The sequence below is a fragment of the Falco biarmicus genome, chromosome 9 (assembly GCF_023638135.1).
Source record: "Falco biarmicus isolate bFalBia1 chromosome 9, bFalBia1.pri, whole genome shotgun sequence".
In the NCBI taxonomy this organism is placed as follows: Eukaryota; Metazoa; Chordata; class Aves; order Falconiformes; family Falconidae; genus Falco; species Falco biarmicus.
In genome coordinates, this window is record NC_079296.1 from 43,763,444 (window position 1) to 43,777,829 (window position 14,386).

Sequence of the window (14,386 nt, forward strand, 5' to 3'; positions counted from 1 at the left end):
TTGATTCTACACATTTGTAATTACTGAGACACTGTCAAAAGTGTCAGCCAAAAGCTTGGATTTATAGAGAAGATCCCAACACGGTGGCTTTTTAAAATGGACTGCCAGCGTCGGCTCCAAGCAGTAGGGTGTTTAACAGATGAAAAGTTTTATATACGCTTTTATTAATGTACAGGATAACAAAATATTTTCTGTGTTTCCTCTGTGAGCACAATTGAGAGACGTTATAAAACGGGCACTTAATAATCCAGGCTCTTCAACTGTTTTCATTACCCTATTAAATACAAATACAAGGCTTGATGAAAGCCAAGACCTGGAGGTGGAAGGAGCTGTGCCAAATCTCGGTAGGGGACAGTGCCTGTGCCAAGTGCCTCCTTAGCACCCAACCCAGCCTAACCATGCAGAGAGGACTCTCATCACCCCCATTTTAGTGGGAGACTAGAAGCACTGAAATATGAAGACATTACAGCAGCGTACCCCGCTCACACTAGCAGCTTAGATATAGGATTGCCAGCATAATGGTTTTATCTTCAATAGGAAACACTATTCCTCTTACTCCAGGATAACTCATCCTTCTGCCAACGCAAACTGACACACAAAAAAATCATGCTTCTAATTGAAACTTAAATCTGCATCAAACTGTGTGTTCAGCAGGTCTAGAGGTCCCAGGGCTAGGAAACCAATCCAGCCTTCCAGAGCCATGCCATTCTGGCACAAGAGAAAAAATATCTCATACTTAGGAAGGAAAAGAAAGTCTTGACATTTTAATTTCCTTATTCAACAGCATAAAACACTGAGTCTGAGCATCCCCCTAATTCCAATCAGAATAAAGTTGCACTCCTGGTTTTTTTTCTAAATCCTTCATCACCAACCTTCACAAGTTTCTTTGCACCAGCTGCTACATTCTAAACCTAAGAGGTCTGCCTGCACGACATGACCTTTGCCTGCTTGCCTCTATGCAGTTAGCAGCTAGCTTAAGGACTTAGTGAAGAGCTCAAAATAATCCATCGTGGAAATGCTCCCATATGTGTATCCTTCTGGCTACAGAAGAGGTTCACCCTTAACATCGTGGATTTTGGGCTTTGGTTGTGCCTCCTAAATGGCTTTCACCTTAATAAGAAGAGTTCAGCTTTAACTCCAGGTGGATAATGTAGGAAGAAAAATGGATTCTGGGGATGAGTGCCTGAAAAGCTCACTCATTGCAATGTTCTGCCCTGCAGCCCCACCATACCCAGGAGCTGCAGGTTCCAGTAGCAATATCTGTGATGGCCGGTGATGCTAGCCATGGCTGGCAGCCCCAACCAAGGAACCAGTGCAACTACTGGGGGGGAAACAGTGTGGGAGAAACTTTTGTTTCAAGGATGCTCTCACCCCAGCACTGCCCCCAAAGACAGGGAGAGGGAGCTAGGCATCACCACAAAATCAAGTAAGCATCAGATTCCTTTCTTCCTTGATGCAGGGCTCTTAGGCTTACATATATAAAATGCCTTGAACACCCAGTGCAGCTGTCCTCCAAAGCTGAAGTTTATATTCTTGAAGGTCTTGCCATCTTTGATTTGTTTTGACAAGAAACCGGACTATTTATACAGCTATACGGAAATGGAAGGGGAAAGAGCAAGGGATTTTTTTCCCCTCCAGACCTGACTTTTCACGACAACTAGACCAAAACCTCCTCTTTCTTTCACAAGTGTCTTTCAAATGGTGATTGAACAGGTCTGTGCATTAGTACTTCAGATGTCTTATATCTCTTTGGGGGCTTGTGGGTAAAATTCCATGGGTTCATGAAGCAGATGTTTAACGATCACATTAGGTTTTCTATTGTTGTTTTCACAGAACTCACAAAGAACACAGCATAAATGTCCTTTAGAAATGAGCAGGTCAAGAATTAGCCTGTGGTGGTTTTTTGTTTGTTTGTTTTTTTGTGGCTTTTTTAAATTCTTTTAAAACTCTGCTTAGAGGCTATATAGGTTTTTTTGTTGTGGGTTTTTGTTTGGGCTTTTTTTTTTTTTTGGTTTACTTACAGATCTGCTCCTGTTCCATAGATAGAGTACTTGACTTCTCCCCAAAGCCCTGAATCTGGATCTGTAGCCTTAAGAAAAGAAAATCAGTGTCATTCTTTACTAAATTGCAAAAAAGAAATGTTTCATTTTTCTTTTAACAACAGGCTATGTAGAAAACCCAAATGATTTTCACTCTTTTTGCCATCACATTTTTAGGGAGAAATCACATAAATGTACACTTAGAAAACTGCAAAATCTAACACCAGGGAAGGTCACTGTCCCAGGGAAGCTGCTGAGATGCCTCCTGTCTCCTGGCCAGGCGGGTGCCCAGAGGCTCGAGCAGGGAGAAAGCCACTAGATGGCTCCATCCATTGACATTTAACACATCCTCCCTTTAATAGAGATGAAGCTAATCTCAATGACACCAACAAACTACCCTCTCTCAAACTTTCCTAATTATCAGTTAAATATTAATGTATATTCCCCAGACAAAATTATTTACTTTGTATAGAGTATTTTTTAAGCCTCTGCTTGTTTGATTCAATTTAAAGTAATGCATAACAAATGTTTCAAGCTATACACAATATTTCAGCTTTGCTTATATTTTAATCACTCTTGTGCCTGTGTGACTTTTAGTAATGCAGATACTACACCAGATGATATCTTTCTTCCAGACTCCTGTTGGCTTCCTTTCTCAGCCCAGGACTAGGAAAGCTATTGATTTGGTAACAGCTATTTCCATAAACTCCTGCTTCTCGGATCGCTCTGAGGTGGTGTTACGTTATACCTTTGTACCTGGCCATCAAAATTCATGGCAGCAGCGGCTGATTCATTCATCACCTTGCTTGACTGTTTGGAAACCAGGACAATGCCTTTGATTCCTGCATGGTTAGCGTAACCCACCTGCAGCCCTACTGCAGCTGTTCTTTAGTTCTTCGGCGTGAGCTTGTCAGATGCTCTCATCCCATAATTTTGACCTCAGTCTACTTTAGGACTGCCTAACTGTTCCTAAAATATTTGCACACTTGGGACTTCTGCCAGAATTGGTATCCTGAGTCCTTGGAGTGCCTCAACTTGTCAAGTATATTTGTGATTCTGGGTCAAGTACTGAGTGACAGCACATGACAGTAAATGCTACACGGATTCCTCAGCTATGCTGTCCTGTGTACCTTGGCTCAGAATGGCTACTTTTGCTGCTTTTGCAAACTTTAAAAAGAAATCTTTCTTTTCTTCTCACCTTGGGCATTTTTTATTGCTCTTGCTGCAAAGATAGTGATGTTTGGAAGTCTCTGTTTTCTACAGCTTTCCTATCTGTTTCCTCTAATAACCTTTTCTGTATTGTTTACGTTCTGCTTCTCAGCTTTCATTCTTCCATTGCTAAAATTTGCCTTCAGCGCTTTATTATCATGATTATTTAATTTTCTTTCTTACTCACAGCCAGCCTGTGCTGGAGATCTCTGGCAACCTGTGTCCGTCATCCCTACCTGTGAGGCCTCCGCCAGGCGACTTGCATCACCCACCGAGCCCCGTGTGGCCAGGAGCTCTCCTGCCTTTGGGACACCAGGTCTGTTTCCAGTCCTAGCAGCTGCACCGAAGAGACACAGCTCTCATCAACCGACCGCTGGAAATGATTCTCCAGCACACAGGGCCCATGTGATACCCTGATTTTATTTCTATGAAAATGTGATATACTGGGAAATCTATAGGCATATTTTTCCTGCTGTGAGAAGACACTTACATAGACAACTTTCTTTCCCAACTCTAAGTCTTTTAATGTTATATTCTTGCCTTCATTAATTGTCTAATTCTGCATTTAGAAGCCAGATTCCTCCCAGGAGGAGGAGACTAATACCTGCTAAGCAGCCATCTTGTTTTCTTTTTACTCGTACTTAAGCAAGCAAATCCAGTAAATCCAATTCCACGATCAGTGGAACTGTCACAACCGACTCTTCCTGCTGGACACTGATTTAACAGGGGCTTTCTTAGTACTCACAGACCCTGTGATCTGTCTTAAAAGCAGAAGGCCTTTAATTAAAAATCAAAGTGAATTTGTTGTTCTGAAAAACATTTGCCTAAAACTTTATTTTTTTCAGAAGTTTTTTTTTGTTTGCTTTTTTTTGTTGATGCTCGAAAGGAACTGGAGTCCAGAAGCCGACGGTGAGTACGATTTGCTACTTGCCTCTGTCCACCAGTTTTAAGGTACTTGAACTGTCACCACAGACACTTAGAAAAGAGAGCCTTTCTTAAGAGATTAATGAAACTTACTGTAACAGCAACTACGTTAGAGCCTCCCGGGGAGTTCTCAGGGATCCTGGCAATGTAGTAATCGGAGGAGAACTTTGGGACATTGTCATTCGTATCCAGCAAGCGTATCACTACATCAGCCGTCGAGCTGAATTTCTCTGGTGTGTTCACCTCTATTGCAAGAAGCTAAGAAGAGAAAACCAGGAAGTTACTAAAAGCAGCTATTATTACTTCTTAAAGGAGCTTCTTTCCACTACCCACGGCACATTTGTACATTTCAGCCTGGTTGGACCAAACAGCTCAAAAACAGGGAGAGGATGAGCTGGGTCAGTGTGCAGCCTAGGCTTGTTTGTGCAATCCTGTGATGGGCAGTCAAGCTGCGGAAAGAGGAGTTCCAACCTGTGTATACATATTAGACTTCGTGGGACAAATGCAATTGGTCATAACTGACCAACACAGCTCAAAAAGCTGTAACAGAAGCAAGCAAACGCCTATCCCTGGGCAGCTCCGAGAACACAGAGAAACATAAGCACCGAATAATTTTGAAGAACCTTGTACACTGAATCACGATCCTTTGCAGAGGAAGCATAAATTCTTAGTCAGGGAAGAAGTCAGGGCAATAAACTGCACCAAACAGGGCAAGGAGATGAGAGAACCGGTACCCTGGGCTGTTTGGAAGCAGCAGTACCCCCACCCCAAATGTTGGATGGTCAGGGATCAGGCACATACAGTAGAACCCCCCTTCAGAAAGTCTGTGAGAACTCCTACCACCAAACTCCTTGGGACCCTACCCTCACTGCCTTGTGCTGACTAGGACTTTATCAGATACCCACTGGGACTTTTGGATTGCCTCACTGCCTCCGAGGAGAAACAGAGAGCTCTGGCATAACACATTCTCATAACTCTGCTCACCTGAAAGGGCAGGCAGCCCCGTACAGCAGAACCAGGGGTGGGGAGAAGCCAGCAGGGTGGATGTTCTGGCTGGCTGTCAGCAGAGCTTAACGTGAGTGCACACCTATCCTCCCCTCAGCTGAGGGATGGCACTGCTGGGTCAGCAAGTGGGTTTCTTACATTGCCCCCAGCACACAGGGAATCGATGCAGGGAAGAGCAGTCACCACAGAGAAGGCAGGGGATAACCCAGGCGCCTGGTGCACAGCAGCTCTCAGTAGGCAGCAGGGAGCTCTCAGCTCCCCACTTGGGAACAGACCTGAGCAAGTATTTGGCGAGTCACCTCCAAAGCCTCAGGCAAGCACTTTCCAGCAGGACTTCAGCTACTTAGCACCGAAATTTTCCTCTCTTACTCTTAGTCGAAGGCAAAACAGCAGCAGCATTTCTGCTGTGTCTGCTGGCTCCACAGTAGATTAGGGGGCTATCAGGAGGAAGCCTGAGCTAGTAAAGCAGCAAGCCTATTGCTCAGGTGTTGTGTGACTGAGCAAAAGCAGTTTCAGCAACAGGTACGGACAGACAGTGAGTCCTTCACAGCCTCCGGCCCCTGTGCCTGGTCCCTGGTGGGTGGCTGCAACACACAGCATCGGCACTAGGACATCAGTCTTGGGCTCTGCAGGGGCTGAACCTGAATGGTTCACACAACAACCAGTGGTCAACCCTTTGGTTTTCATCTTTGGGTAAAGACCTAGTTAACACGAAGCAGGAGGGCTCTAGAACTCTCCTGAGGCCAGCACACCACTAATAGACTTGCGAGCAGGACAGCTAACTGAGATATGAGAAGCTCAACTGAAAAGTCTAGTGGCACAGGTTTTAATTCCCCGTAGGTGTCTGTTCCAGGAGCTCCCTCAAAGAGGGTGAATGCCTGAGGGAGCTTTAAGCTTCGGAAGGTAGAGCAGGGCTGCCACGGCATCTCCTCCTCCGTGGGTGCGGAGGTGGGGGCTGTGGGGGCTCACCCTTCCCGCACCGTGCGCCTGCCTCCCACCGTGTCGCAGCTCCCCATGGGCGGGCGGTGCTGGCACTGCCGACCCTGCCCTGCCACGTTCGGAGGAGTTTGTACCACTCAGAGGTGACAGGATTTGGGGATAGGAGGGAGCACTTCAGGTAGACAGGGAAAAGGCTATCTCGGGATCATCTCCTGGAGCTGCTCCTGCTGTGTGAACAATTCTAATGGCTGGAAAAAAGCAACAAAAGGGTTCTTGAAGAAGTGAATCTTGAAGGATTGCTTGTAATTACTACAGGACACATCTGCTCTAAAAGGGGAGTTCGGTCACTGGGTCTCTGCGCTAACTTCTGTGTTCAAAGACCAGGCATACAGACATCGGCAAAAAGCTGCTCATGAGCAATCTCAGCTCCTAAAGCAGCACAGGGGTAAAATCTTATTGTTGATCATGTACATGGAGCTATAATTAAATTATATCATCTGCAGTGAAATGATCTTTGCTGCTGGAATCAGCTAATCTTAGAATGCCTTATGAGAGCTTAGCAGTTTTGCTTTGTTTCCTACATTCATTTTTTCTTCCCTTTCTTTTTAGCAGCCATAGTCCAGCTATGCCAACACACTGACAACATCTTCCTTCAGGGAGGGATTTTTGTCAGCTTACTTGCCTGCAATGTCTTATGCAGAGCTGAATTGTTGGTTTTATGCAGAGAGAGAAAAAACGTAGCATAGAACTGTTACTTCACAGGACTACACAGTAAAAATTAATACAGGTCAGAAGAGGAAACTGAGATGTAATCTTAAAATTGGCAGGCACATTTTTTAAAATAGCGTTTGATTTTGGCAACTGGAGATAACCGCAGCCTCATTTGGTCCTGGTCTGTGGGAGATGTGAGCGGGCAGGCTGTGAGGGGCAGGAGTGTCCAGGCTCCTGTCAAGGCACCATGTGCTCCAAGCTGCAGGGGGTGGAACACGGGAAATTTGGCCCTCAGAGTATGTCAGCCCAGGACAAGGTGGGACAGCGACGTCTGGCCCCTGCGGCAGAGGGACTGGAGCTCTAAGAGGCTGAAGGGGTACGAATTACCACCGCTGCCATGCCTTGGGAAACCCACTCTAGCTCTTGGCCAGCCGAAAATTAAGGAGGTCCTGACTACCAACTGCCTTTGAGAGACAACCGTAAATGGAAGATAGATTTTATCTAGTAGCCTTTGCTTCAGGTAGTTTTTCAGTGCATCTCCCAGTCAAACTGGCTTTAGTTCCTCTCTAGCGTTTTCCTGTTTAATAACAAACCAGAGGAGAAGACTCATTGCTTACAGATACCCGTCCTCCCCCGAAAACAGCTTTTCAAAGCTGCTTTGGGATACATGTTAAATAGGAATGTATTCTTATGTCATGCAAAATTCTAACAAGACTGACTACATTGGCAAATAAAACTGGGTAGGAAGTGATTTGAACTTTTCAGGGAAATGGAGACAGCAATGAGGTCTTTATCAAGTATTTGGTGCCATATATTACTACCATATCATCCAGCTGCACCTTCTTAATTTGGAAACTAAACAAAGGCTCTGCATTTTTAGCAAAGCCTTATGGACTTCTCCAGTAGAAATAATTTCATAAAAAAAATAAATGTGAGTAACTGCTTAAGCTAAAAAAAAAAACAATATCCTTTTTCCTGGTAATTAATTCTTTCAGTGTTTATGGCAATCACATGAACTACTTTGATTTCTATTAGTATTCATGAGGAGGCCACGTGTAACTTCTTTACTGGTCTTTTGGTAGTTTAACCTGAATAAATGTGCGCTTATTATAATTAGTTTCGGTAGCACTTTATAGCCCTTTCAGAATCTTCCATTTTAATACCATAATGATGCCTCACATTTTTGTAGCATCTATAACCTATGAAACTCAAAATGGCTAAGGAGCATTGCAAGAGGAGACATGAAGCATACTGCAGTGGAACTTGCTAAGGACACAAAGCAAACCATGTAGCAAAGGAGAGAACAAAATCCAGGTAGCTGGCTTGTGGAATGTGTAAAAAATGCCACTTTCTGTACAAAATTAAAACTAGCATATGTTAATACCCAGCTAGATAGTTTTGGCAATTTTTTAATTTTTTTTTTTAGCAATTACAGGGATTGTCTGTGCCATGCTTTGCTGTCAGAACTGACCCATCTATATTCATGTTCAGAGGCAGCTGATATAAAACCAGACTACTTAATTATCTTGCTGATGAGCCAATGAATCCGCCAGGGAAGGTGGTAGTGCAAGGGTCCAGCTTTCGGGTGAAAGCTGGCTTTCGTATGGCTGGCTTAAAGCATGGGTGAGATGCCTCAGGTCAGTCTGCAAAAGGCCATATATCTAGATACACTCTGACAAGGGCAGTGAGCAATTTGGGGAAATTTTCTTCCAGTCAGCTGGGGTCTTCAGCCTGCCAACATTCAAAAGCATGATCGTGAACCAAATTACTTAGGACTAAGCAGGTAATATTCTGGCCCCAGAGAAATTAGGGTTTCATCCTGTGAATTTATCATTGTAAAAGCAGAAATAACAGCCTTAGGGTTCAGCCTAGAATGACTCAGAGCCACCAACATATGCAGCTTCCACAGAGAGATAATACTCAACATTTTGCACTGACTGGACTAAATTAGTCCACAGATGCACCCATTAAACCTTTGGAAGTTGATGAACCAGAGGCAGAAATGAGTTTGCCTTACATGGAATATAATATCACTGACAATGCATCAGACAGCTCCAGACGGATTAAGAAGCTAAATCCCATCAGATACATAAGCCATCACACACACATCTTATACACAGGCAGAGAAGACCCGGAAAGCAGAAGTACCTTGAAGGTTAACAACTTGAATTTTTCATAGTCAATAGCAGCAGAATTTTCCACTATTATTGTAACCTGAGCCTCATTCAGGACAGTTTGGGGGACCACTCGGAAGATGCCACCAGGTCCAATAAGACGGAGGTTGAATTTAGCATTGGCTCCCTGTGAATAAAAGCAGACATGGCACTGTTTTCAGTAAACGATGCGCTTCTTACAGCCTAGATTGGCTCTGTTTCTTCACACTGTATAAAATTAGAACGAGTCTTACTGCTTAGAGCCCTCTGCTCTCCATCCCTTGGGCAAGAGACTGCTAAGAAGCTTAGTTATATAATCCCTCCATCCCTGGTCACAAGACGGACACAGCTTTTCTTAAAATAGATTGACAAGCTTGGTTATTCTTCCAGTCATAATGGAAAAACCCTGCAGCGGGACTGGTTAAGAGAGGGATCTTGCGGCAAGCACCCTTGGGCTTGGTGCCATGCACTGTGAACCAGCGCAGGTGACAGAGATAACACCACGTGCATACGGGCAGGCAAGCCCTGGTTCCTGCCAAGGGAAGACAACTGAACTGTCTGCATCAGGACAATGGACTCCTCAAAATCCCAGCCTATGTCCTAAAAGCTCACAGCCTGGGATGATGCAGAGCCACAAAGATGTGCCACCTCCAAGCAGAGGTGGTACCCCACAGTTTGCACTGACTGGACTAAGCCAGCCCAGAGTCAAAGCCACTAAACCTTCTGGAAGCTGATGCACCTGAGGGGAGAGAGGAGCCCAACTTGGGCAGAATAAAATCCGACACATATTTTTGACAGCTCCAGGTGAAGTGAGAATCCAAATCCCATTATATACAATCATTGAATCTTTTAGGTTGGAAAAGATCTTTAAGATCATCAAGTCCAACTGTTAACCCAGCACTGCCGAGCCCACCACTAAACCACGTTCCTAAGCACCACGTCTACATGTTTTTTAAACACCTCTGGGGGTGGTGATTTCACCACCTCCCTAGGCAGCCTGTTCCAATGCTTTACCACCCTCTCAGAGAAGACATTTTCCCTCACACCCAATGTAACCCTCCCCTGGCACAACGTGAGGCCCTTTCCTCTTGTCCTGTCGCTTGTTACCTGGCCAGACCAATTCTTATAAAGCAAACTGGAGCACAGAAGGGAAAAGATGAAATGGAGATTCTGATACTTCTGCCTTACAGGGGAGGTGGGAAAATGAGCTGAGCCCACTTCACCAGCTCTCTGACTTCACCAGTTTCTCAATGTCATGTTTACACTGTGACAAACCAGCGAGATTCGCTGCCTGGCTGGTGCCACCTTCTCCCCCTAGCATGAAACCTGAGATGAAGAATTTCTAATAATACCTTTCAAACAGCATAACTCTACTTTTGGCTGTACCACCGGAGGGCTTGTTATGAGCAGTTCTCGCTGCAACCTTAGCTCATGTCAAGAGGAAAAGTATTCAGCCGTAGTCCCCCAAGTAAAACAGAATGATCTGGGATCCAAACTCGATGGTCTGTGTCATCTGGTCATACAAACTTTCCCAGCTACAGAGGTGACAACAGGAGCTCTTTTGCTGGGTAGTACAGCTAGATGCACAAAGCCAGAGCTGCTGGATTATGGAAAATAGTGCTGATGGGGAAAGCACACCACCTGACTGTACAAAGTCTTCTGTGCTTGGGACTGTACGTGGCGGTGGCAGGGGGCAGTGAGAGAACTGCCTCTCTCCGTCAGCTGAGTCATTTCTGACAGTGATGTCCACCGAACCCAGATCTGCCTGGAGCAAGCTGTGCTGCTGCATGTCTCCAAGCAGCCAGCCCTGAGACACAGAGATGACTGAAGGAACAATAGCACTGAGCCCTAAGCTGTGTCTATCAGAGGAAGAGGGTTGGGGGAGAAATATCTGCATAAAGTTCTTGCAAGTAAAGATGGCATTTCCATCAAACTGTAGGGCTAAAACAGACCTTGTCCACAGCTTCCTCCTTCTCACCGCACCATCCACTCCCCCAAGAGTCACTAATGGCCGTGACAGAAACAGACATATGTTAATTTTTCTCCTTTATATTGTTGTCTCATGTGGAAGGGAAAATGTATGCTATGCCTTGAAAGAATGGCACCCCCCCCCTCCCCCAGAGGGATGCCTTACACTGTACTAGGAAGCTTCTTGAGAAATCTAGACAGTGTATTTAGCCATGTTTTCTGCTTATTTTATAGCCTAACTTGCATCCTGAATATTTTGTCAGCCGATATAAGATACCTACATATTTTGTTTCTAAATAGAAGAGACGGGGTTTGTTTCTTTCCTTCTGCAGCAACATCCCCTGTGACAATAGCAGGATAGACGTAGCACTGCTTTGAAAGCAGTCATTTATCTGCTTGCTGCAGAGCAGCAGGAGGGAGGGGGGAAGAAGCTAGTGGGTTTGATAGAGTACAATACAGTCAAACCAGCACAATACTGAGCATGGTTATATAAAAGCACTCTTTCCAATAGTGATGCAGTTCTCGGATGCATTAAGCTTTTCTCTTGTCGCTGCCTAACCTCAGGCTAACTCAGATGGATGCCATTCATACAGTATTTAGCTTAGGGATCCCTATAGCAACCATCACCATAGTATCTACGGGCATCACAGGTCAGTTAGATAGCAGGCTGAGATGGATGGAGTCTTTTCCCTTTATCTGGTTAGAATTAGTTTGGCTCTGGCATAATTTTTAAGATTACCTAAAAATATCACTCCAGTGGGAATGATTTATCAAAGCATGCACTGCAGACTCTGGCTGAAACATAAGGGCCAGAATAATAATATATTGTAATAAAAGCAATGTAAGGGTACAAGCTGTATTGTTTCCAGCAGGGCTGAGAAGATACAGACAGCAAATGCACTTGAAGTTACTAAAGTGATTGGAAACTCTAAATCTCCAAAGGGAGGACCTGCTTGGACATTTACACTGACAACAACTGAATACAGCCACTAGTCAGGGGAAGTTCATAAGGACTGTTCAACTTTGGTCACCGCAAGAAGTGGGCTGCAGCTTTAGGGCGACCCTGCTCACGGACATAACGCTATACGACAGACTAAGCATATTTCTGAGTCCAACCTCTCTGTGGTAATGGATCCTGCAACTACTTTATCTGCCCTAGGCTTCTGGGGAATGCAGGTGAAATAGTTGAGTTCCTAAAATGACATTTCCCCATCTGACAACTCTTGGGAAAATAAGGCTGGAAAACTGCAAGTCACATAGTTTCCACTTACCTGATCTGAATCATTGACTGTAATCTTGAGTCCCCTCAAGATTTCACCTTCTGGTGGGTGCTCATACATGGTCAGTTCAAATTTGTTCTGGGGACCATTTTCTCCATAGAACGTTGGTGGATGGTTGTTGAGGTCGACTACCCGTATAGTCACCATGGCAAAAGCGTACACGGAGGTCTCACCTTCCTGACTGACTTCTGTTGCCTGCAGCGGGCAGGAGAGGGAGAGAGAAGAATGATGAGGGTATACTCTCTTTCCTCAGCTCCATGCTTAGGTACTGTTCTGCATGCCCTAACGTGCTAACCGGTACAAAGATTCACAGCCTTTTATTTCTCCAGAAATCTCAGTCCATTTCACACTGAAATTTATGAAGATTAGTAGATTATGATAATAAACCAGTCCCAATAAAGCCCCAGTGAAAAAATTCTCCTCCTCATTTTGTGAGCTTTCTAACTCACCCTAGGTGAAAACAGTTCTCTAACGACAGATAATCTAATAGAGGTAAGACAATTGCTTGCCTGAAGTGTTGACAGAATAGAAAAGGAACACAATCTATAAATTTGCTGTGGTACCACAGGTAGTTGATTTTCATGTTGCTGCAAGGACTGCAGCCTTGAAAACTGTGAGAAAAACTGTACTTGTGGTATCTAGGCAAATATTTGGAAAAGTGACACACTTCTTTTTGTTCGTATGGGAGTTTTTTGAGATTTAGTCTCTGATTTACAATTCTGCTTTTCTGTCCAGATGAGCTTAATTTAAACTGGATATATTTTGGACAGGCAAACAAACCTGTTTGGCGTTTTTCTGAACTGAAAGTTCAAAACCGCCTGGGTTTCAACATTTTCAACATGCAGCCTGATTTGCTGGATTGAACCTAAAACGTTTCTTTTGTCAGGACAGAGACTCCAGCTGGTTTCTTGTAACAAAACAGCTATCTATAACATGGTTGGGTTTTTTTTGCTTAAAAGGCTGAAACCCAAAGGCACTAGACTGCTAAATTTCTCTGAAGATGTTAGTCTGGTAACTGAGGTGCCTGTCACTACCTACTCTGGGTAATGCAACACTCTTTTGGTGCCTCAGACAGATTTTTGTCGCCTGCCCAAGCTCTGGGTTGCCACAGATGTAACTAGGAGAAACAGAAAGGTTTGCAAGGGCTTAACCAGTCCTGTACCTGGGAAGTGCTGGCAGACTGCGGTCAGCCAGGGAGATTAGGGGAAGAAATAGTGTCCAAGTTTAACTCAGATGATGGGACCTCTATGACCTCCCAGGTTCAGCAAGCTGTTTGAGCTCACTAACAAGAAAGTGCCCTTGGGGATGCTGCCTTGGTTCTGGCAGCGTGCAAGCCCCCAGAGCTGCCTTTAGACAACGTCCTTACCATGACAAACTCTTGTGGTTGTATTCTGCGTTTGTTGAAGAGAACTGATATAGTCTTCACAATTTAATGCTACGTTTTTAAATTCTTGGTCTTCAGAAACTGCTTTAAATAATGCCTGTCAGACTGGTATTACACCTCATCAAGGTGTTAGCATGTATTTATATGTGGCTGATCAATGCTTCAGGAGTGGATACTGCTAGGACATTGCATGATCTACCCCAGCCCTACTGCTAATCATAGATTTGGCAGTTACCTATCTCATCACATGGAGGTTACAAGACAGTAATTCCCATTTTCGCAATAAAATCTGAAAAAACATAGAACAGATATCTACACGCTATAAAGGATGTTGATTCTCTAGACTCAGAGATGAAGTTAGGACAAGATGACTTCATTTGAAGGAAGTAATTTAGACACTAAATATCCAAGGGAACAAAAGCACTTTGTTCCGTTTTATGCTATCTGGCACTCGGCTCAAATATAGGGGGTAAATATAGGGTTCTAAAACAGGTAAAGCCAGCTATAAATTGAGCTGTATTAGACAATCATGCCTACTCATAGCATTTAAGACCAACAGTCTTCAAGTGGCCACGGAACATACCTGAACTTTTAGTTCATACACTTCTTTCTTGAGCTGATTTGGGCTTTTTATAACAGAAATGGCTCCAGTTGTGTTGCCAATTTCAAATGAATCTTCACTTCCTGCAATAAAACCAAGATGCTCTAGTTACATGTCACACTTCCTTTTTCTGAAAAAGCATGAGCAATCAACCATGCGCTTCATTAAGCATA

The 14,386-nt window shown here is 44.2% G+C and overlaps 1 protein-coding gene across 2 annotated transcripts in view; it reads right to left on the reverse strand.

Annotated features, from left to right (window-relative positions):
* CDHR1 (cadherin related family member 1) overlaps positions 1-14,386 on the reverse strand; it is a 49,152-nt gene that overhangs the window by 12,599 nt on the left and 22,167 nt on the right. For both annotated transcript variants that reach the window (XM_056352886.1, XM_056352887.1), the window contains exons 10-14: positions 14,196-14,296; positions 12,220-12,423; positions 8,976-9,128; positions 4,266-4,430; positions 2,022-2,089 (exon numbers count right to left, since the gene is read on the reverse strand). In XM_056352886.1, the coding sequence (XP_056208861.1) occupies positions 2,022-2,089; positions 4,266-4,430; positions 8,976-9,128; positions 12,220-12,423; positions 14,196-14,296 (691 nt within the window). The remainder of the gene's footprint in view (positions 1-2,021; positions 2,090-4,265; positions 4,431-8,975; positions 9,129-12,219; positions 12,424-14,195; positions 14,297-14,386) is intronic.